At 43.9% G+C, this 25,998-nt stretch overlaps 1 protein-coding gene across 1 annotated transcript in view; it reads right to left on the bottom strand.

Annotated features, from left to right (window-relative positions):
• The window catches only part of C7 (complement C7), a 708,293-nt gene that overhangs the window by 355,205 nt on the left and 327,090 nt on the right, over positions 1-25,998 (bottom strand). Inside the window, exon 10 of the mRNA XM_044069786.1 lies at positions 17,596-17,762. Within this exon, the coding sequence (XP_043925721.1) occupies positions 17,596-17,762 (167 nt within the window). The remainder of the gene's footprint in view (positions 1-17,595; positions 17,763-25,998) is intronic.

Genomic DNA, 25,998 nt, shown 5'->3' with positions numbered 1-25,998 from the left:
AGGTTCCAAACTCCTACCTAACTATATTAGAGTGCTTTCACAGATGCCAAAAGGGACATCTACCTCACACAGACTTGCACACACACTAATCCCCCTCCACACACACTGGGCAGTTGCAGGATTTAAACCCCTACCTAACTATGTTATGACACTCAAGATGGACGAATTAGCAGAGTGCGCTATTCGCATTACTGGGAGGTTTCCCTTCTCCTGCTGTACATATAGGGTGCTGACATCATCAGTGTTTAGAAAGGGGAATGTGCATCCTGTAGTGTGTTCTCCAAGCTGCCAAAAGGGATATTTCCTTCATACAGACTTGCACACACACTAACCCCCTCCACACACTGAGCATTTTCAGGATTCAAACCCCTACCTATCTATGTTATGACACTTGAGACGGACGCATTAGCGGAGCACGCTATTCGCATTACTGGGAGGTTTCCCTTCTCCTGCTGTACTTATAGGGTGCTGACATCATCAATGTTTAGAAAGGGGAATGTGCATCCTGTAGTGTGTTTTCCCAGTTGTCAAAAGGGACATTTCCCTCTCACAGATTTTCACACACACAAACCCCACTCACCCACCCACACACACACACTGAGCATTTGCAGGATTCAAACCCCTACCTAATTATATTATGACACTTGAGGGAGATGCATTAGCAGAGTGCACTATCCGAATTACTGGGCATCTATTCTGCACCTGCAGTATTTATAGGGTGCTGACATCTTTATTTCTACAGAGGTATGTACATGTAGTACTACCTGTCAGGTGGGGGATAGCATATATATGCATTTGCAGCCACCTACGTCAGGGTCAGATATGCACATCGCACTGGCAGGTTATGTTCTATACCATGCTTTGTGACCACAGGACCTGTAACACACAACACAACCAGTCCAGAACACCACACTCACATCCAGGACACACACTTAGCTTCCCTGGGAACAGTGCCGGGATATGCAGGTGTTCACATACACCATTCCAGTTGTTAACATCAGGTACAGGCATATTGTGTGTGAGAACTACTCAGGCCTCTACCACTTTACCCTACAGCCACTACAATTTCTGGGTCCATGTGCTATGGCAGAACCACACACCACAGCCACATGGGGGAATACATATTGCACCTGTCCATCTGCAACGTGGGTACTCACTGTTCCACACCAGAGGTAGACCACCATTGTTGATATCTGACCATACCCACCTTTCCCTGGACATCCATATCCCATCTCCACCCCCAGGCAAGGTTGTCACTGCACACAAACTGTATTTATCACAAGCAGACTCTACACTTGTGAAGACTGGGGTGGACGACTTCAGAGGACCCATGCTGGGGGACTATAGTGGCCACTCAGCATAATCCTTGACAACTGCATTCTATGAGCATGTGTACGGTTTGCATTGATCATGCTATCCCACATATACCCATAACTGCTCCACAACAAGACACCTGTCAGGTGTACACCAGCCATATATGAGCCGTACAACAGACAGAGTGAGCTAATACATTGCAGAGCTGTAGCCCACAGAGGGAGGACATCTGTGAACAGTTCCGGCACGGCACTTCATTCACACATAATCATCACAACACAGTGTTGACAGTGGAATTGTCCAGAGAATGCAGATATGGCTCCCCTCAGTCTGTTATTGATGGACACTTACTGTTAGAGATCCTCAGCAGCCCTCTTCCAGCACACACCGACAACATGGCTGTGGCTTAGCACATTCAATCCCTGGGACCTCCACGGTGCCCCTGCTTGACAGAGGCACAGCTCACTAGAATCACACGTTGCCTTATGTGACCTACTTTACAGTGGCACAGTAGCCTACTGTACTGGGGATGCAGATGCCAAGCACACTCTGGCTGAGCTGTAATTCCCTAGGGCAACAAGCCTAGTATTGACCTCTACACCCATATGTTCAATTGTCGGATGCACAATATTTGTTGTGCTGTTCTACTGTTTGCAGGTCTTTATTGCCCTAGCATTCCCTGTTCCTATGACCAACTTGTGTATCTGTGGAAGATGTTTGCATATGACGGCGATCCACTATATCACTTATGTCTCTGTAGTCATTTACTGTGTGCACTGGGCAGATTGCTGTGTTGTGGTTGGTTCCTGGACTGACACGTACAAATACCAGATATGTGTGGCCAACTGCTAAACGGAGATATGGCCTAAGTGTGTGAGCATGCCCAGTTCAGCCTTTCCATGGCATGTTGCCTGACATATGCCTCATTTATCAAAGTGTGCGAGCATGCCCAGTGTGAGCTTTCCATATGTTGCACTCTGAAGTCCACCACATATTTGGGTGTGTGTGAACTTCAACAATATCTCACGTTTACGGTTGTGTGTTGGGTGTCATGTTGTGTACTAACTGGCCAACTGCTTCGTGTCTGCCACAACAGGGATTATACTGTGCCTGCAGGGATTGCATGGGATACTTTGCAGACAGTTCTCAACATACTTTCATAATGACCCAACACTGTAGTACCGTATAGTGTACTGGTTCAGTACTTTCACTGTGGTGGACAGTATCCTGGGCTTTAGTCCTATGACTGCTTGACGTCTTCATAGTGAGCACAACAGACTGTGTAGGGGCCAGTTGTGCACATATGACCATGTTGCATTATGTTCAGATATGGACTACCTACACCAGGCTCGTCCAACATTGGTAGTGTATTCCACAACATGGGTGGACATTGGCAAACACTAGCGATGTTCCCTAGGCAATTTCTGATGCTAGTCACAGGGTGTGTTTGTCCTTCGACACACATTGTAACTGGAGTTTGCCATGACATATGTCATGGTTGGTATACTGTGCCTCCGTCTACCTCTGACATAACAGTGATACCCAGGGTTAGCCTACCATCTCCCGTCCACTCATCAGGACTCCTCTTGAGGGGTGTCGATAAGTGACTCTCTGGCTGACCTGTACCGGGAGTTTACTGAAGAGTGGGGGTGCCTTCTGTGTTATGGATCATTCTGTACAGCTTGCCCTATGTATGTCAGTGCTGGGGTTCAGGTCTCTCATGTGCATAGCTCACTGCCATTCAAATTGTACAAGGTGCAGCATGTTCATTGATTCCAGGTTGGACATGGCTTCATACATCAGGCACAGCTTGCCTGTAGCTGGGCAGTATGGCAGTGTGTGGGGCTGCAGTTTGTTTACTCAGGCAACACATGGCATCTGTTCATGCTCTTTGCTACTCCTGGTGGGGTACTGTTGTGGACTTTACAGTTGATGGAGGTGTCTGCTGAGGTATATCCCACAGGGGCTATTGTAGTCAATTGTGACACTGATGGAGGATGACTGCAGAGCCACAGTGACATCCCCTTATCTACATCTGCCAACCTTCATGTTTGGGTGGGTATATAGTATATGTTTCTGCGAACACTACAGCCACATGTTTGTTCAGTGCAGGATATCTATCACCTTTTGTACCCAGGTTTCTCATTACATGTTAGCTACGTCATGGGTTAACACCTGTGTGGTAATTTGTGGGCACTTACTGTATATCCATGGTGGTTGTCTATACACAGTTCTGCAATTAGCTTGCTGACATGGCTATGGCTCCAGTTGTCTGTTTGTAGGTGGCCCTTTTGTGGGTTGCTTGTGTCAGCTGGGGGTCGGATATGGTGGGCTGTTTGTACTCCTCTGCATACATGTTCAGTCACAGTCCTTCCATGTTGGCCTATACCTATGGGACATATATACAGAACGGGGGGGGCCCAGGACCAGGCCTTGTGGGATGCCACTCATATCTGCTTTGTAGTCTGACATGGATGCGGCATGTCTGACCATGTCAGTTCTGTCCTTGGTCTGGTTTGCAACCCCTCTACTGACATAGGGGTATATATTTCAGCTGGTGAACATATCCATACTGAACTCGTACGGTATTGTCTAGAAGCATATGCACGGTCCAGCTACGCTGTGTGGACCACATTGCCCTCATCAATGACCTTAATGACTGCTTCAAATGGGTCAAACATGTTTAGGGCCAGGATCTGCAGTTACGACAGCCACACTGTGTAGGGTCCAGTATCAGTAGGTCCACAACAGCCATCTGTCTGCGGTACATACTGATCCTTTCCAAAGCTGTGCAGACCAAGCTTGTCAGGATCCTGGGGTGGTAGTTTGCAGTATCCATTCAGGCAACACCTTTGTTGTGAAGGACCACTGTTGTTGTACACTGCTCTTTGGGTACATATCCTGTGGTAGGGCTGACATTGGGCAGTAGTGTGATTTGGCATTCCATTATTCTTGGAGTCCATGTTGGCCTCAGCCCAGGACACCATCACATACCATTGCTGCTGTGTGTTTTGCTTTGCAGATGATGGCTGTTACCTCAGCATCTGCAATGTCAGGGGACCAGCAGTCTGCTGGGATAGATATTTTGCACCCTGGGGGGGTGTTTGCACTGCACCTGTCAGGTTGTATGTTAGCAATATGTGTGTGTGTTTGGTATGTTGTTTGTAATATCTGTGTGATTCGGAGCATATCTGTGGATGCTCAACATGGTTCCTACCATCAGTTAGGTAAGCCTTGTGATTATCCTTAGTGTTCTGTACAATTTGTATCTTCATAGATTCATGGGTTCATACTTGGCTATCCACCCTAGGGCATTAGTAAGCCTAGCCAGAGTGTGTGTGTCTTTTGACACCCCTTGCTATGTGTCTATTATTGCCATTTATTTATTTCTTTACTGTGCCTCTGTCTGGTCGTGACACAGTGAAGACCCCCAGTATACATGTACGATCATCCATCCACTTGGCAATATTCCTGTTGAGGGGTGTCAGTGAGGGGCTCTGCCTAACATGGATTGGGATCCTGTTTCTGGGTGTGGGGAGCCTCTGGGTTATGTATCTGTCCCTCCAGCACATCTTATTTCATTATGTGTTGAGGCTGACATCTGTCACTCTCACAGCTCCAATGGCTTTGATTTCCTGTGGTGGAGCATGTCCATTACTCCTGTATTGGACATGGCCTTGTACAACAGACATACAATGCCTCTGTGTAGGCAGTCTGTGACTGCATTCAGCTGGGGTGCTACAGCCAGGCAGCATATGACATATATTTCACAGCCTTTATCCTCTTGGTGGGGTAACTATGAGGTCTTCCGAACCGCTGCAGGTGTCATGTACGGTACATCCCATATGAGTCATTGTACAAGATTATGGGTCTGATAAGGGAACAGTACAGTGGCACAGTGACCTCTGTTGATGTAGATGTGAATCCTTTCATGATACGGTGTCCAATATCGACAATCTTCCTAACCACATTGGCATTGTGAGTGTCACATGACAGATTACTGTCGACTTGTGTCCCTAGGTCCCTAATTACCCCTTGCATACATAATGGTTTGCCACCTATGTGGTAATTTGTGTGTACCTTGTCTGGTATTTGGTGGGACATTCATACTGTCCAGTGTCTTCAGGATGTCTGGGTGGAGTTCTTGTGTGTGAGAGTGTGGTCTGTCACATGCTACAGACTGTACAGCAGTTTTGACTACACTTAGGTGCACATGGGTGGTCTCCACTGCTTTGTGCATTGTCAGTTACCTGGCCATATGGGTGTCTGTGCTGAATATGGATACTCCCCCTCCTTTGATGTTTTGGTCCAGGTGTTGGGGCCATAACACATGATATGTGGTATAACCTGGTAGTGCTCGTGTGCTATCACTAGGCTTGCAGCAGGCTTCTGTCACTGCACAGACATCGACGTTCTCCATAATGGGAAGTGCCTCAGGGGCATGCATATTGCAGTTTACACATCTGGCATTGGTCAGCATTACCCTTATGTTTCTTACCACTTATGTTTTCTAGGGTGGTGGGTAGTCTTTTTGGCCTTGCCTACATACGGCTCTATGGAGGTGGCAAAGGCCTTATCCAATATCCAGACGCACAGGGGTAACAGGTGCAAGCCATCCCTGGAACAGCAGCATGGCTTGTCATGCTTGACATCTCAAGCAGACAGACATTAGACCCTCTTGGACTGACAGCTGTAACTGTGCCAGCTGTTAAACATGATCATTCTGTGTTTGTACTGTGGCATCATTCTTGGTGAGGGTTGGATGCTGCACACAGCCAGTGTCATACTGGCCTGGGGTACATACTCAGAGAGATCTTCCATGTCTCTTTTCATGTAGACCAGGGAGGTACATCTCAGGTCATTCACACCAGCATGGACATTGAGTGCATCATATTTCAGCTTGCTTTGCGGTGACCTGCGTACTTGTGTTATGTGGCATTTTGTGGCAGCCTACAGGCAGCTTACTCTACCCTTTCCCTTGTTCAGTCAGGTGAGTGGGACAGCAGTGTGTCTGCCTATACAGACACCTATTACAACTGTATCAGGCATGTTGTTTCTCCTTCTGGCCTGTGACTGTTTGGCACACCAGCTTTGTGTACTATTCGTTGCATGTGCTATGCTTGGAGGTTGTGGTTGCTTGTGATCTGCTTTGGAGGCTTCTGTTGGTGTGGTGTGTTTGTAATTAGGGCCTCCGGGAATGTTTGTCTGTGTTTATGTGTTTGGTTTACAGTTGTGGTAGGTCTATGTGGGACTGGGTTTGTGGTGTATGTGGTTACCTTCTCCTCCTGACTAGTTTTGACAGTACTGAGTTGGGGAAGCTCAACCTCTGGTTTGGATACATGGTTGCATCTATCACATATATTTGTATTTATTGGGGGGAGTTGTGGTTGTCTGTGTACTTGGGACAGGTGTCACATTGCCTCTGGATTCACAGATTCTACTTGTTGTGGCTGGACTTAGTGGATTGTATGTGTGGACATATGTTATTGCCATACTACTGGTCAGTGATTACTTCCCTTTTTATGTTTGCTCTATCATGTGGTAGCTTCCTCATTCTCTTGCATGGTTTGGTAATGGCTGGAGTCCAGCATGCCAGATGCCTGCGTGTATGGCATTGTGTGTTGTTGTTATTTGTGATTGCATACTCCAAGCATTCTTGGCTGTGTTCATGGAATGCCTGTATAACATGTTCTACGGTGTGTCCCATATTCTGCACTTGCACAGGGCCTTTCATGGATTCAACATCAGTTTGGAGGGCTGCAACCTATGCTTTACACATGTTTTTCACTGTGGTATTCTGGCCAGGAACTGGGGTCGAGATGTGTATATCCAGTGTGATTACTCTATGGTCTGGTCTTGCCAGTGAAGGGTACACTTCTCATCTTGCCATCCAGTACACATGTTGCTGATTATCACATCCAGTATGCTTACCCCTCTTGTGGGAGTGGTACGTTGTTCCTGGGCATTTTTGTTTATGAATTCTGGGAACTTTTCTCCAACTGTGTTGGTGCTAGTATAATGCTCCCGGTGTATGTCTGGGTATTTTCACTCAAGCAATATAATGTTGTTTTGGAGCTTGATATATTCATGTATTTCAACATAGGCCAGGTGCAGTTCCTGGTATTAGGACAGTAGTCTGCAGCAGGCTATATACTGGGAGGCAGTTTTAGCCATTGGTATTTGACCATGGCTAATCCATGCTGCTTCTTGTTGTGGTACCAACATGGGGGTGTGGTTATCCTTGACATTTATTGGTAGTCACCCTCCTTTTGTAGCTTGTTCCATGTTTTGCGGCTGTACAGCTCAGTATGAGGTGTGTCCTGGTAGTGTTAGGGTGCTGATGTGAGCCTTGACCCAGTTCTCTATTATAGGACTGATATCTACATTCTCCATACTGTGTGCGTTTACACTGCACACATCTTGCTGTTTAGACTTCTGGCATTGGGTAGCATTACATCTAGGTTCCTATCCCTTGTGGTACCTATGAAGGTGGGTTTGTGTTTTGAGACTTACCTATTCAGGGCATGCTGTGGGTACTGACAGCCTTTGCCAGTATCCATGGGGCATGGAATGATAGGTGCATGCAACCCCTAGCAGGTGGTGCATCATGTCATGCTCCGCATGTCTTCCCTGCCTGAAACACATTGGCTCCCCTTTGACTAACTGCATTACTTCAGCCAGTTATTGCACTTAATTATCCCATTGTCATTTTGTGGCTTCATGCTTGGTGAGGGTGGATGTTAGTCAGGGAGCTCAGGTGTGCATATAGTACATGGTGTTACATTACTTAACACATGGCATTCATGCCTCAGGTGGTGCTGCAGGGCTGCCTCTGTTGGATGCGCATATTACACTTCCCTGTACATGTTTGTGAGCAGGTCATGTCATTTTAGGCATCCATGTTACTATTTGAGTGAGTCAGAGGGGGTATCATTCCCAGGGTTCCTACTGAGCCAGTGTATGTGTTATGCGTTGCCTCTTTGCCAAGGCCAGGGCATACTGGGCATGCCTCCTTCTGCCTACTGGGGCAGGCTCAGGTTGTTCCTCCTCCGAGTCACACTCTGCCTGTGATGGCCTTGGCAATGGTGGGGGGCTGTTTGGCCCAGCCCTATGCTTGTCCTGCTGCAGCTGTTTTCGCAAGATCATATTATGTAGCATAGCACATACCATGACAATTTGGGTACATGTAGTTGGTGTGTACTGCAAGGCTCCACCAGATGTGTCCAGACACCGGAACCGTGACTTGAGCAGCCCAAACTCATGCTCTATTACATTACGTGTTTGTGCATGTGCCTCATTATGGCGTTCCTGTTCAGGTGTGTGTGCGTTTCTGATGGGTGCCATCAGCCACGGCTCCAGTGCATAACCTGCATCCCCCACTAGGTGTCCGTGTGGGATGCCCCCATTGGCAAATGTCTGGTACAGCTGCGTCAAATGCCAGATGTGAGAATCATGGTAACTCCCAGGGCAGCCAGCACACACATTCATTATTATGCCCTGGGCATCACATACGACCTGGCAGTTGATGGAGGGGAAGGCCTTGCGGTTAATGTAGGCCCTACCCTGCTCACCGGCTGGTGCTTTGATGCGTATGTGCGTGCAGTCTATTGCACCCACTACCTCAGGGTATTCCGCTATTTGCTGGAAGAGACGCATATTGCTGGCCAATACCTCACAGGCATTGGGGAAATATACATGATCACCGACATGTGCTGACATGGCATCCAGGAACTGGTGCAGTACCCTGGAGGCTGATGCCTGTGATATCCCCATCATATTGCCAGTTGGTCTCTGGAAGGTACCTGTTGCTAGTATTCTTAGGCCAACACATACCTTGGTTTCCACTGGGATGGGTTCCCCTCTGTTGGTTCTGTGTGTGAGGCGTGGCCTGCACAGCTCAACAATTTGCTGCAGGAGCTCTCTGTCCACTCTATAGCGCTCTACTATCTCCAGCTCATGTAACCCATGGTAGGTGACCCTGGGCCTGTACACTCTTCTCCGTCTCCTCACTGTGGGTTGTCTGGGACCATCTGCATTGTCACCACCCTCAGCAAGTCGCCTATGTCTCATTATGACAGCTATGGCAGCCCCTAACATTTCTGCTCTGAGTGAAGCTTTTTCAGTTTTCACTTCTATTAGCTTACTCCTGTCTTGCAGTGTCTCTTAAGAGAAACATCCTGCACTACTGTTTGCAGAGTTTTAAGTGCTGGGCTATTATTCTGCCTGTGTAATTGCCTGCTTCTAATTGTTTTCACCTGCTAGCTTCAGCAGTTATCCCTGTTAGCTTCCTACTAATTCTGTTGCTTCCTTTTTCCTTTCTGTTTCCTCAGGGGGGAGCAACGTGCATACTAGCAGAAACACGCTCACAGTGGCTTACACGCGTGCACACATGCTTACACGGTTCAGAATCTACTTATTCGGGTTAAAACACGCGCACAACCGTGCAAACACTGTTACACGTCTGCCAACAGGCTCCCACATGCTCAGTCTGCCCTACACGCGTGCACACCAGAGCAAACAGTGTTAAACATCTCCCAACATGCTCCCACATGCTCAGTCTGCCTTACACGCGCGCACACTGCCCTACTCGTGCTTCATGGTGCGCACACGTGCGCATGCAAGCCCAGCAAGAAACTTTGGTGTAAGTAACAGTGTACACCTTCCATTTCTTGACTTTCCCAGACTTATCTTGTGGCACACCTCTTTCCATGATCTGTGTCTGTCATCTGTCATGTTACACTGACCTCCAATGAACTGCATTTCTTTCTACCATTCCCCCCTGTGATGTCACCTATCTCCTACTCTATTCCTCCCCCTTATGTATCTCTTACACTACTCAGACTGTGCTCATTTGCTATGTGACTGTGAGATTCAGTATCCTAACCCTCATTTACATGCAATTGCCTACTAATGCTTAGTTACATGTCTTAGACTCAGCTTCCCCCCTTAGCAATCACTACACGGTGGCCATGTTGTTTTTGGTCTGCTGGTCCCTGCATTGTCAGTCCATGTATTGCATGAAACCCACATTTGTGGGTTTATAACCTTCATTTTTATGTTTTATACAGCGCAGCCCGTTTGTGCGGGGCTGCGCTGGGTTTAAAATAATAATTATATTTTTATTATTTGGCCATTGGCATGCTGCCTGAGACATATGCACCCTTTATTTGGAGCTGACATGGCTCCGTTGTGGAATTTGCAGAAATGTACTCAGTTGTCAACTGAGTACATTTCTGCAGCTAAAACGTCTCTTACACGGGCTGGTTTCTGCTTCATGGATCATACCTTTCGGCTGCAAGTGAGGTATTTAGCATGTCCACACCCAGTCCGTGTAAGAGACATTTTAGCTGGTCTTTTACACGGAGTTTAGGGCTGTTCCTGGATCATGAGGCTTGCATGGAGTGTTACACGTCTCTTACACTCCGTGCAAGCCTTCGTGAATCCTGCCCACAGTCTTTCAAAAGACTCACTCTTCTTCCATCTACTTATGTTATGAAATCCATCAGCTCAAAAAAGGAAGAATAACTTCCTGTGTCTTGACTTAATTAGCCTAGTCAGTCTAAGTACCACCTTAGGTCGCCTATTACAGGACTGGTAGGACTAAGACACAAGAATGTAAGTAAATAAAGTAAACCAAACTAAGAGCTAAAACTTTTCGCAAGGGCATCAGACCTACCCAAGGAAACAGAAATGCACAGCCAGAATTGTAATTCTGTCTCTCCCTCTGTTTAGGATGCCCCTCTTACATGAAATGTACAAACAACAGTAAACGCTCCTACACATTTACTAACCTAGCAGCCCCGATGTGCTGTCTTTTTGTTTGATGACCAAGTGCAAACAGCTACCCACAGAGCTTCCTGTCTACTGTGTAAGCTTCTACAATATAATATCTCCCTTTAGCACAAAAAATGCATACTTCCTCATGTGATTATAATATCTAGTCTCAAGACAATAACGAGAGAATACTGACTGAGCTAGTTACCCACATTAATAGAGGATATCTCTCTCTGTCTCTTTCCTGTTTATGCACCATGTGGTGTATCAGGCAATGAGCACCTTTCAACGCTAGTTGTTTCTGCAGCAGTTAAAAGTTTTATGGGCTCAGGTTGCTAGCCCAAGGCCCATCCCTCCTTGCAGGGTGCACCATACACACACACACACACACACACACACACACACACACACACACACACACACACACACCTAGGGCCAACTTAGAGTGTCCAATCCACCTACTGCATGTCTTTGGAATGTGGAAGGAAACCCATGCCAACACAGGGAGGACATACAGACTCTGCCCAGAAGGCACCCCAGCTGAGAATCAAACCAGAGAACCTCTTGTTGTGAAGTGACAACACTAACAAATACACCACTGCACCACATAATAGAAGGGATAGTGTTTCCAAAATCCTGGAATGCTGTACTTAGGCTTGCTACCTTATTATCTTAGAGCTGCAACAGAATATAGCAGTTACAAACCAGTCTTCTTAAAGTATTACGTAACTCAAGTCAAACGCAAACATTATGTGTTGCAGCTAAAGTATTAATTTGCACTGAATTCACTAAAATACCTGACACACGTCTTTGAAAACATAAATGTTCTTATAACAAGCACAACTGTATATATTAATCCATACTGAAACACAAATAAATGTCTAAATAGTATTACTGACTAATTAAAAAAAATAATATTCCAAAGTTTGTTATATGGGGTGACTCACAGCTATGCTAAGAATCCAATGCACATTGTCTTTTAATGTCCAAACCTTTACGTAGCCACCATGTAGTGCTTCTCTATGACCTATGTGTCCATGAATTTTGTCCAGTAAGTACTTTTTGTTTGTGATTACCATAACAATATAACATATACTTTCAACTGTCTGAGCACATTTTACACAGATGAGTTCCTGTATACTTGCTGCAGTGCTATAACCTATTAACTATCAAGCACTACTAGTGCATGCAAGGGTACAAGCACTATGTAGGCCTCTGTTGCAGAATGTCAACTCCTGCAATTGTGAATGGCCTCCACAGAGATGCTGTAATTACGATACATTATTTTTATTTTTCATTTATACTTTACTTTCTTTTAATAATCATACCAATGAACTATGGATTTATCTGTCAAATTGTACGTGTTCATGTCCAAGTTTTAACGTGAAAATCATTGCTGAAAATGGTAATAAACCAGTCCATAAATGTTAAATTAACAAATAAAATCAAACTAATAGAAGTTTCAACAGAATTCAAGAAACTATAATTCTGACATCTGAACAAAAAACAAACTTCAGCTGAAAGCCTGTCTTTGGAGGGAGGTACACATGCTTACTTAACTACATGACTCTGAAAATTTTATTTACTATAAATCTGCTATTGCCAAAACACTTTGTGCAGAGAAAAAGTATGCTGCTAACACAAAATGTCAGAGCCAAAGCCAGCCCCACATACATTAATAGCAAAATGCAAAATCATTCTGCAGCAGTTCAGCTCAAAGTGGCATTCCAGCTTCAGCATTGTATCAGCTTTTCAGTCTTTGGGATATTTTTGTGCTACGTTCGAAGATGAAGGAGATGCCTATAACCTGTTCTCCAAAATATTTTACCTCTTAACAGGGAACAGGCTTTCAGTGACCAATCTGGCAATCTTCGTTGGTTTTATTTCTTTAACATTTTCTTTCATTCCATAAAATTTATATTGTTCTTCTAAGACCAACTCTACTGTACGCAACACCTTAAGTACCATCACAGAGTATTTATTTAATAAAAAAAATATTGTTTATGGTACCACCTGCAAAATAGCTTCTGACATCGACATTTTCTGTTCTGACATATTTTATGTGTCTTTTTTTTTAAAGGACGTATTTTCTGATTGTTTCATAGGTTGACAGGTTCATAGGTTTATAGGTGTATACTAGGTTAATGGCCATGGAGCCTTTACAAGCCTAGCCCATACAAGTACCCTGGCATCGTGCCGCCCGATGTTAGTTCCCAGTGCCTTTATCTAGTAGAGCCACTGGAGTGATCCCTGGGGTGAACTTTCTATTTCCCATCCACTCATCAAGATTTCTCTTGAAGAGGGTCAGTGAGGTGCTCTGCTTGACATGTATGGGAGGTCTACTCCAGAGCATGGGCAGTCTCTGGGTTATGAACCTGTCCCTCCAGCATGTGCTGTTAATTGTGGTAATGAGTTTGAGGTCTCTGAAGCATGTGGTGCAGAGGGATTGGGATTTCTTTAGATGTAGCATTTCTAACAGAGCTGGGTAAGACATGGCTTTGTAAGTCAAGCAGAGATCACCTCTAAGAAGGCAATATGAGACAGAGAATAACTGGAGACTTTTGAGTCTGTCCGTGTAGGACATGTGTTTAATACCTATGATCCTCTTCGTGAGATACTTCTGTGGCATCTCCAGCTCTTGCAGGTGTCTAGTGAGGTACATACCAAATGGGGCATTATACTCAATGATTGGTCTAATGGGGGGAGAGTAGACAGAGAGACGATGACCTCTTTCTTCCTGGATGCAAAGCCCTTGGTAATGAGATGTGCCACAGAGAAGGACTTTCTGATCACAATGCAGTGTGGTGGTCGAAAGAGAGGTTGCTGTCAACCTGCGGACCCAGATCTCTTATAATGCCTTTAGTATTCAGTGGGCTCCCATCGATGTGGTAATTATTGGAAACTGAGTTTTTACCAAAGGGGATAACGACACATTTTTTGGCATTAAGCTTAAGGTCATGGTTTTGACACCAGTCACTGGTCTCGGTGAAGTCTTTCTGTATGATGTCTTCATCACTTGGGGAGTTAATAATGGCTCCCAGCTTGCAGTCGTCTGCGTACTTGGTCAGCCAGAGTCCCTTTGTGTTGGCCTGGACTTCTGAGAAGTAGATGCTGAAGAGGGGAGGACCCAGGACTGATCCATGTGGGACTCCACACATGACTGGTCGGCAGTCTGACTTGGAGTTCACTATTTTCACACTGTGTTCTATCGGTGAGACAATTTGCAACCCACCTAGTGATATAGGAGTTGATGCCTAGTTTGGTGAGTTTATCAATAACTCCTGAGTGAGGAATGGTATCAAGGGCCTTGGCCACATTGAGGTAGGCTGCATACACTGCCTTACCTTCATCCACAGCCCTGGTGACTGACTCAAAGAAGTCAACCAGGCTGAGCAGGCATGTTCTCCCTTTCACAAAGCCAAATTGCGTGGGGTCTAGAGTTTGGAGATTTCCTATATCTTTGTTAATCAGGTCCATGATGATGTGCTTCATAGCTTTACATATCAGACTCATCAGGTTAATGGGGCGATAATTCCCAGGGTCTGTAGTCGGTAGGGACACAGCCTGAGGTGATGCTGTGACTGAACAGGACACACAGATGTGATGCAAGTTCACTTTGTAGTTCATGTAGAACACAGCCAGGGATATTATAGGGTCCCATGGAAGCTGTATTCTTGGCCTTGGACAATGCAGCTTTAACCTGTGCTGCAGTAATGCTGGGTGCCTGGCATTCTTCTGGTATTATGACTGGTCCTTTAGTGGGGGAGAGAGGGGTAAAGATGGCACTGAATCTGTTGGCCAGTATGTTGGCAATATCTGTTGACTGAGTATAGGAGGTACCATTGTACAGTATCTCAGAGTAAATCTGGGTATTTCTGTGGAGGTTCTTGATACAGCTATAGAAGGCTTTGTGATTGTTTTTAGTGTCGGCTGCAATTCTGCCTTCACAGCTGGCTTTAGAGGATTTGATGAGGGATCTCAACTTTTTGTTGAGGCTAATAAGGGAGTTTTTCTAGTCTTGCGACTTCACCTTTTTCTGCAACAGTTTCTTCCTTCTGCTGTAGAGTTTATTAATGGCAGGGGACCACCAGATTGGCTTCCTTTTTTGGAGGGGAGCATCTTGGTTCTGTTTGTTATGGCTAGTTCCATGAGTTTGTGTACATGTTTGTACAGTGCATTGGTGTATGATTCAGCAGTCATGCAGCTATTTTCCATTGGCATGGGTGCTGTGAAGCCACCTCTGTTTTTAGGAGTCCAAAGTCAGCTTTGGAGTAGTTTTTCAAGGTGGGTGTGTGTGTGGGTGAGATGTGGATTTCCATGGTGATCAATTTATGGTCGGATCTGACCAGGGAGGGACTGACTATTGGTGTAGAGCAATGGTCGTCCATGTTAATAATAACCAGGTCAAGGATGTTGCTTCCTCTAGTGGGGGTCAGAATGAGCTGGTCCAGGGCATTGGAACTGATGAATTCCAGGAAGCATTGGGCCAGTGTATTGGTGCTTGAGTAGTTTTCCCAGTTGATGGAGGGGTAGTTGAAATCTCCTAGTAAGAGAGTGTTGGGTTGGACCTTGACAGATCAATATAAAAGAATATGTTTTTCTAAGTATTTATCAGTTTTCTTATGATAGGAAAAACCAAGAATATCAATTTGATCAGATAACAGTATACCTGTAATTACTAAGCAATTTTTTTAATTTGGAAAGAAAAATGTCACACCATTAGTTAAAGTAACTTAGACTACAAGCTTGGAACTTTACATCTATCCAAAGTAATATAGTTAGATTAACAGAAGCTGTTTGCCTGGTTTACCAGACAGATGATGAAGGATATGTTGACTTATGCTGCTAGTCATGGAATTTCAAATAAAAGCACGTCTATCAGTTTACAGTCCAAGAGTTTGCATAGCAAAATGTAGTAAATGCTGTCCACAAACCAGTATGATACATTTGTGCTACTTGGTAATCACTGTACCCATCTGTGTGGTGCAGCAGAAAATCCACTTGTACATGTACAGTGTAGTACACAACATGGTAATCTGTGCCCCCTGAGGTAAGGCAGCTTCGTGAGGAGTGGTACAATAGAAGCAGAGACTTAAGACTAGTCAAGATGGCAGTACTGTGAAAAGGGACATCAGCACAATGGGTGCTGGGGTAATGACACTATGCAGACAAGAAAAGAAAAGACTGCATAGTATGGCGACATGTGCTCCTCACAACTGCTCAAAGCCATCTCATATTCGAAACTGGAGCACACACAGCACTGCAGGCTCTGGACCCAGCAGTGCAAAAGCACTATACGCTCTTGCCAAGGGGACATGGAAGGAAGAAAATGGAAGACAGCAATATAGCCTGTGCCCCTGCACTGATACCACACTCTGAGCTCTGCAACAAAGGTAGATAGCAAATTAAGAGCATGCAGTATGGTAACCACTGCAGGCTATGAGGCAAAGATTTTTTCTAAATGCAAACTTTAAATTATAGGCTGTAGGTACGACAGGAAATACTTTTATGTTATGCCTTACACACACACACACACACACACACACACACACACACACACACACACACACACACACACATCTATACAAACACTGCCTGCCTTTCTGTCTGTCAGCCTTACTCGTCTATGTGTTTCTGTGCTGCACCTTTGTGCATACCTTGTTAGAAGGAGTGGTACACAAATGTACCTTTCACAAGTCATGCTCAGTGTGAACTGAATTGCATTAGGCCTGCTATATATTCATACACGGTACACTTCATTTCCATTTTATTACAGCTTTCCAGTAAGTGACTGACATCAGAGTTCTGCTATCTTACAGAACTTGGTTGCCCTTTTGTGCTGTACTGCAGACAGTACTGCTCAGGCTTGCTTATCAATGGTACTGTGCAGCATACATGCACTGTCTGCAGCAGCCTGTAATATGGAGTGGCCTCTTACTATGGCTGTTTAGCGCTATGTGGGTGTACACATGTGTAGCACTCTCTCACAATGTGATGTCTAGCTGTACACACACTTTTATACAAACAGTTGTCATGGTATAGCTGGGTCTGTCAATGTTTACATGCTGGCTTCAGCAAAGGCTGCTTCCACTTTTCCACTGTCAGCTTTGGTAATGCTGATACCTCTGTGGCCTAGAGACGTCTGGTCAGTTAGCAGACATCTGAAACTATTTGTACACCTGTTCCTTCCTGTCTTTAAACTATATTACAGTTGTTAAGCAGACTCACCTACTTATCTCCAGAGGATGTATGCAACACCAGCAGGCTTTGTGCACACTGATGTATCTTTTTACAGGCTTGACACTCCACTGTATGTGAATTCTGCATGTTTTGCCCTGTGTACAAGCCCTACATCTTGTGTACCATAATTATGACTCCCCCAATAGACACAAATGCATATAACATGAATTTGAAATTTCTTTATTATGTATAATATCAGACATTTTATTTTAATGTATTACTTTACAATACACGTTAAGTGAAGCACGTCACAATCTTCCAGCTTACCTGCTGTTTGATCACATTGGGAAAATCTTTTACGGAACCAGCCCAGCGGGAATATCTTTCACTGTTTCCAGCAGGGTTGTCCAAATCTAAATATGCCAGGCCAGCTGCAAATCCTGCCTTTCCTCCAAGAATGAGAGGTTCACCTCGTATCTGTCGTTTGCTTTGTCCTTAAAAAATAATGAGATAACTTTCTTAAACTTTCACCTTGGAGAAAGGTGCAGCATCCTACAGTGGTGAGCAAAATCAAAAGGTAAATTCATTTTAAGGTCTTTATCCGTGAGCCCTTCGTGCTACATAAAGTCATGCAAATGAACTCATTCCATAAATTTAATAAAGGGATGACTATTACATGTTAACAGAATCAGTGCTCTACCTACAACAACATGACACAAATTTTACAGATTTTTTTTTAGTCAAATGTTATTTACCAGTCCTTCCCTTATTTATAGCTTAGGCTGTAAACGAACACTCCACACTTATGGCTACGAGTCTGAGTAGTGAAGGAAAAGATAAGATCAAAGGTACATGCAGCAGCAATGTGGTTCCGTTACATAAACCTCTGGGTTTGCTCACTGCTTCTCCATGTTGAGGTTGTTTGACTACTGTGTGAGGTTGCTCAGTGGGTGCCCCCCCCCCCCCAGACATATCAGGCACAGCCCACTGGGAACAGGCCTCGAGACAGGGCATGCTGGAAGGACTACATCTCATAACTTGACTGGTATGTATGGGGAGACTACTACTGAGAGATAAGGACGTTTAATCTGCTGTTTTCATCCTGCAACTACTGCAGAACTCACCATGACAGACAGTTTATAAAAAGGGAAGACTGCACGTACTAATGTTGAAGCACAGTGAAACATAACATCTCCTTTGTTAAAAGCTATTCATTCATTCAGACTAGATTTTCAAGCTGATTTCTGGTTGCTGTTGTGTTTCAACAATCTGATTAGTGTGTTTCTTATTGTTTTTTCATAATCTTCTCTATTACTATGATCAGCCTCAGAGACAGACAGTTCCCTGGGATGCATTTTAGAGCCTTATGAATTGCACTGACTTACACACTTTCACTCCTAAGGAGATTTGTTAAATGCTCTATGTATACGTCAGACAGCATGTTAAAATAGATGAAGCTATCCCAATCAGATCCAGAACCCTATGCTCTATGAGCACAGTCATCCTATCAACTTATATTTTGCCTTCTTCCCCTTCCTCCATTCTTCTACAAGAGCACTAACACCCTCCTCCAGTGAAGATCTAAGCAAATAATTTGTTTAAAAATTTGGGTTGTCTTCCTTCCTCTCCAGTTTGTCTTCCTTCACTAGTTTGTTCATCTTTGTTCCTGCTCCATCCTTTTACTGCTTTAGCCAGATTGTTTTCCATGCTTGCCTTGAACATTTTGATCTTCCGGCCTAATACATTTTAGCTCCTCTGTATTCTAACCACATCTCATGATTCCTTTTTATTCTATAAACAGCTACTTCTTTTCTCACATTCTTTTTCTGGTATCAGTTCAGTTACTCTGGCCTTGTTTTTCTTTTTGATATTTCTTTTCCTCTGCATTCCTTCCTTCATTTACTTAAATAGGCTACAGTCAATTGTCTCTCTCTCTCTCTCTCTCTCTCTCAGAGTCTAGTCACATTTTTGTTGGCATTCAGTTTTTCATGCCATTATCTGCCCAGTTGTCCTGTGGTTTATCCCCTGTAATCTCAGATGAGTATTTGGGTAAGTGGCTTCACCTGTTGCACAGACAGTTAGCCATGCCATAACACAGTTACCATCCACTAGAAGAACTCTCACATCCACCTACTAAACCTTCTCTTTTCTGACAGTACCATTTCAATTAGTTTACTCTTTTTAGTGTTTTCTTCTTTTAGCCACACACATAATTTCCAGTTGATAGTTTCTACAATTTCTTTCTCCTTCCACACCTTTGATACTGGAATACTCAACAGATTCATGGGTATCTAATAGTCATATGATCCAAGAAAATACTTGCCCCAGAGCATAGAACTCATAGAAAATTCAAGGTTACTGACTCTTGCAACCATTATGCCTTGTTGTTTCCCAACCTAGATTGTACCTCTCTCCTTGAGGAGGGCTATGATACTCATGCTCGGGCTGAATATAAATTTATAAATACTCATACAATTTTCCAGGTCCCACTTGAAGGAAAATAGTGTATAACACTACTTTATCTGCAGGTGGCGTCTATTCCAGAGATGAGTCAGACACTGAATAATGAACATGCATCTCTACCTTATTTTACTGATCTGCTGAAACAGGTTTAAATCTCCTGTTCTGGTATTTGTGAGACTGTTTGATTTATGAGGGTACAAGATATCCCTGGACTACTTGGTCTCTGACTTCTCAGAAGGCAAGGCATAGATCTCCCCCGAGAGGTCTGTAAAACACAGAAAAGAGTGACAATGCTTCTAGTCTTTTTCTGGTATCTTATGGATTTTAAGCCTATATCCTCTTTGTTAGGAACATCTGGGGTGATTACAACTGTTTGATATGTATGGTTATAAACATTCTAAAAGAGGCTTTGTCCATTTTTAATATACCAGGCATTTAGAAGTGTAAGCTCTGTCTGAAGAGCTTCTGTGTCATAGGAAAGATTTAACAATAACTTTCAGTTTGCAGTCATCTACAGACTTAGCTAGCCATAGGTCTTGCTATTTAGTCTGTATGTCTGAGAATTAAATACAAAACAGAAGTGACTCTAAGCAATATGCCCTGCAAGACACCACTGGTTACATTCAGCTTCTCTGATGTTGACCCTGCCACCTGTATCTTGTGGGTTCTGTCTTTTAGCCAACTTGCTATCCATCTTATCACATAAGGATGTATTTGTCATGTATTTAATTTATTATTTATGCTAGCATGGGGGATGGTTTCAAATGCCTTGGCCAGATCTAGCTAAGCTGGGTGTCGCCAACTGGCTTCTCAAAAAAGTTAACAAGGTTCATTAGACATGATTTATCTTTCACAAAAAAAGACATTGAGAATCGCTGCATGGTGAGTGTTGGGCATGTTACTGGGCATTTGCTGTGGGGTTAGGGCTTTAAAAACCCTACCCTCAGATAGGTAGTGCTTCTGATTTCTGCTGAGTGGCTCTCATCCTTGTGAGCACTAAATAAGTCATAGGGCTCTCACCTTCCTGGATAAAGAATGTGTTGCAATGCAGTAAGAAGAGGGTGGGAGAGAAGCTCAATGGACATGCACACAGGTTAAAAAATGTGCAAAAAATACTATGATGTGAATGAGATATTTCCAAGTAGATGACAGTCAGAATGACTTTTAGAAGCTGCAACATTAGGACAGAAAACACCATCTGCCTACCAGACAGTAGCATTTATAGATGAATAAAATAATATTCCCATATAGAAAATAAACTGTTAGTAACAGTGTATGGATCTGAGAATTTCCATGAATATGTCAATGGTAAAGAAGTTAAGGTGGACCATGAATCCTTGCAAATCATATTTAGAAACCATTTGTACAAGGCTTTTCTGAGACTGTAGAGGAGGTTACCTAATTTAAACTATAATTTGGAAGTAAAATGCAGACCTAGCAATGAGCATGCCATAACTTGGTCACCATTCACCAGAAGCACTCTCACCTCCACCTCATATACCTCCTCTTTTCTGACAGTACCAGAAGCACTCTCACCTCAATCTTCTCCCCTTTTGGTATTTTCTTCTGTTAGCCACACATATCCTTTCCTGTTGATAGTTTCAACAGTTTATTTTTCCTTCCACAATTTTGATAGTGAAATATTCAATAGATATACTGAGAAAATAATATTTAGCACAGCTGTATGAAAAACTGTTTCTACAAAAACTAGAGATTATTTGGGGAATACTGCAGTTACAAGAAACAGAAGTAGTAAGAAAATGTCAGGGATGTACTGAAACTGATTTAAAAAAGCAGTTACTGAAAGATGTGACAATGAGAGGATAGCCTGAACAAAAATATCATTAGGACAGAAATAAATTCTTAGCTTCATGGGTCCATAGGTGTATATTAGGCTAATGACCACAAGAGCTTTTTTAAACTAGCCATTCATCCCAAATGTATATGACATGTTTAGGAACCTTAAGGACATATTTAAGGAGCATATGTAAGTTAGGGCTTTGGTGGTCAAGCATTAAAAGGCTGATTCTGTCCATTAGAGACATACTCGTCAGACCAGCAGTGAATACCCAATTCCCCATCCTTCCCCATCTACTGGTCCAAGTTGCACTTGCATTGGTTTAGGGGAAAACCTCTGCTTCACATGGATGGGAAGCCTGTTCCACAGAAGGAATAGTCTCTGAGACACAACTATCCCTCCAGCATGTCCAACTTATGTCAGAAGCAAGGTTTCACTTTCTTGATCAGGTAGTTTGGATGCTGATTGTTTTGTTGGTATGCAGAAGGTCCATTCAGCTTGTATGCCGGGCACAGATTGCCTCTCAAAAGCCTGTATCAGTCTGAATACAGGGATACGGCTTTGATGAGATCCACTTAGGACATGTTGTTTATGTACTGTATTCTTTTGTGAGGAACCTCTGTAAGTAATCTTTCTTCTTCCTCCCCTCACCTGGCTGCTGAGCGTCCTGCTCCTGTTGCTGGATCTGCACTGTGTACCTGTGTGTCCCAACAACATTTAACCTGCTTGCACCCTTCTGGAAGACTCGGAACTGTAGGGAACCACTGAAACCCCCCTCATATCTCCCTGGAAAGTGTGTCCTATAAAAGGCTTTGAAACACTGTGCACCTGTGTGTCCCAACAACATTTAACCTGCTTGCACCCTTCTGGAAGCCTCGGAACTGTAGTGAACCACTGAAAAACCCCTCATATCTCCCTGGAAAGTGTGTCCTATAAAAGGCTTTGAAAGTATGCATTCATATTAACTCAACGTTAATACATGTTTGTTAATTCTTCTAAATTAAAGTTCATATAATATCTAGTCCAGGCCAACTAAACAGGCAGACTAGCCAGCAGCGAAACCCCCCCCCCTGCTGCCTTCAACTTGTACTTCCACAGTCTTACTCCCTGCATTGCCTACTCCTTCTCATTCCCTTCCCCATCCCCATCTCCACTAGATAAAGCATTGCCATACCAAGAGTGGCCACCAGGTGGCACTTCATAACCCAACCCTGCACTGTATTTTTCTACTGAGCTATAATCTCCTACTACGTCTCTGTACCCGTGGAAATAATAGCCTCTCCACTTTCATTTTCCTATACCACTTCTGTAAGATTCCTGTGGAACCCCCCCACTTCACTCTGTTCTTAGTCTCTTATACAGTTATTTACCACCTTATCTTCTGCCGTAGGCACCCTATCAGTGACTAACAGTCTTGCAACCTGCCATTCTTCCTTACTATCTCTGCATACTGTCCACCTTTTACCAACTTTCACACTTACCTGTTGTCTGTCTCTCAATTTTCCTGATTGTCTTACTCCTCATTCTCTCTTTTGTCTCTGTTACTTTGCTTTTCCTGATAGCTATCCTACCCCTTACTTTCCTCCCTCCACTACTGCTCTCCTCATCCTGCTTCCAATTAGCTACATTTTACTTCCGCTGTAGTTGTTCTCCTACGTATTTCTTCTTCATTACCTGAAGATTTACCTTACTATTCCTTTAATTCTTTTTCCTGTCCTTCTGCACTAGCTCCTCCTATTACTCAATCTCGGCTACCTTTCCTTACCTCTCACCCTCTTACCTCTCTCGTGTTTCTTTATCTACATTCCTGCTAATCTCTTACCCCTCCCCCTGTGCCCCTACCCCCTTCTACACCTTATAAGTATACCCCTACCTCTGATGCCACCATCTTTCTTCTTCCTCCCCTCACCTGGCTGCTGAGTGTCCTGCTCCTGTTGCTGGATCTAGTAAGTGTATCTACAATTGTTTGTATTGTACTGGTTTTACTTCTGAGATGCATTCTTAAATATTTTCTCCGACTGACTGCTTTGTTATCTAACCTGCACTGTAAAGAGTTTTAATGATAGCACCTTACAAGCGCACGTGTCCGCTTCTAGTAGTGACTCTATTTTGTTATTTATTTTGAATTTTCAAGCTTACCTATCAAAATAACCTCCCAATGAGCCTATCATTGGCGGTATTTACTGTTTACTGTTAGCTTTTTTTTTTTTTTTAAGCTTTGAAATGCCAGTGCTTACTAAGCGCCTGTGCTCGCTGATATCTGTACCTATTTCTATATTGGTTTGGCGTTTTGAAGCTAGCTCCACCTAATAGCCTTCTTGCTTGCCTCGTACACTGTTAAATGTTTGTACGCTGTTTGTGCTGACCTACTTCTAACATGTTTGGTGTTCTGAAGCCAACTTTGGCAGTAAGTCTCCCTCTTTGCTTCGCATACAATCTGTTGCGAGATATGTGTATTTAGTAAACTGTACCACATTACATTTTTCTGTGATATTAAATGTAAAGGATCTGCTTTTACGACTGCATTTTCATGATTGCTCTGAATTATGTTAGTAATGCTTAAGGTTACTAATTAAATATGCTAGCATCTGTAACCAATATTTCTATCCTGTGTGATAAGCACTGACCATGATAAGTTAATGATCTCAAAACTGGTGTAACCAGTCGGGAGGAGAAGGTAACCTCACACAACACAATTCCAGTATCACATAGTCCCACCACATCAGCGAACCAAACACATAAATACACAAAAACATACTCAGAGGCTTTAAATAAAAATCTACCTAAGCAACAGAGACCTCCAAAGCAGACATCCAAGCAAACGCTACCTCAAAACAAAACACGCACAACACATAGCCCACAAAGTCAGTGTGCCAAGCAGACATAGCCCTTAAGGCTGAATAACACACCTGATACTGTTGTAATAGGTGACTCTATTGTCAGACACACTGACATCCCGCTCACCAGGCTGAATAAAGAGAAGGTCACAGTGAGCTGCCTGTTGGGTGCTAGGATCCGCCACATAACGCAAGCACTCAGGTCACTCCAAAGCAAATACAAATATGACTCAGTCATTGCACATGCTGGTGTGAATGATCTGAGACGTACCTCCCTGGACTACATGAAAAGAGACATAGAGGAGCTCTCTGATCATGTAGCCCAGGCTGGTATGACCCTGACCTTGAGCAGCATCTTACCCTCACCTAGAATGATGCCACAGTACAAAGACAAAATGATCGATTTTAACAATTGGCTAAAATTTTGGTGTCATTCAAAGGGGATCCAGTGTCTGTCAGCCTGGGATGACATGCTCGACAAGCCACGTTGCTTCACTAGGGACGGCTTGCACCTGTCACCACTGGGCTTTCGGATATTGGCAAAGGCTCTTGTCACCCCCATAGTGCCTTTTTTAGGCAAGGCTCAAAAGTCAAACCCACTCCCATAGACAGCACAAGGAACAAGAAACTAAGGGTAATGCTGCTTAACGCCAGAAGTCTTAACCTCAAGATGCACGCACTCAAAGCTCTCCTCAGTATGGAGAACATCGATATCTGTGCAGTGACAGAAACCTGGTTCAAGGCTCCAGAGAGCACCCCAGCACTACCAGGCTATACCTCATATCATGCTTTTCGGCCCCAAAACCCGGACCGAACCACAAAAGGAGGGGGAGTTTCCATATTTATCAATGATATCCACACCTCCAGGTTAGTGGCATTGCACGAAGTATCGGAGACCATCCATGTGCAACTAACAGTGGGCAAGACTGCTTTTCAGTTTATAGCATCCTACAGACCACCCTCTCAAAGTCAGGAATCCCACTCGGCTTTCCTGAAAACACTGGAGAACATGAAGATCTCTCCGAACACCATTATATTGGGCGACTTCAACTACCCAAACATTGACTGGGAGCACTACTCAAGCCCCAGCACCTTATCCCAAAGGTTCCTGGAAATTATAAACTCAAATGCTATGGAACAACTAGTCACCACTCCAAGAGGGGACAACATACTAGACCTGATCATTACCAACATGGGGACTCTATGCTCCACACCAGAAGTATATCCCTCATTGGTAAGATCAGACCATAAATTAATTTCACTGGATGTCCACATCCCGACCCCTCCCCCAGCCCAGAAAACCACAGTGAAAAGCTTCTCAAAAGCGAACTTCTCACTTCTCAAAACCGAAGTGGAATCCTTCAAGGCCCCAGGGCCAGTGGAAACTATGTCCCAAACTGCAGAATCCTATATGAATGCATTCTACGGACATCTCCAGGAATGCATGGATCATGCTATCCCAAACAAAACCAAGACCCAATCATCCAAAGGCAGGCGTCCAGTTTGGTGGACCCCTGCCATAAATAAACTGTACAACAGAAGGAAGAAGCTACTACATGATAGAGCAAAATCCCTAATAGGGAAGGCATCTCTGATCAGTACTAGCAAAAAATTACGATCCCTCATAAAATC

This window comes from Protopterus annectens, chromosome 1.part0, assembly GCF_019279795.1.
Source record: "Protopterus annectens isolate FY-2018-M chromosome 1.part0, PAN1.0, whole genome shotgun sequence".
Lineage (NCBI taxonomy): Eukaryota > Metazoa > Chordata > Ceratodontiformes > Protopteridae > Protopterus > Protopterus annectens.
This window is presented reverse-complemented; position numbering and strand designations above follow the sequence as displayed.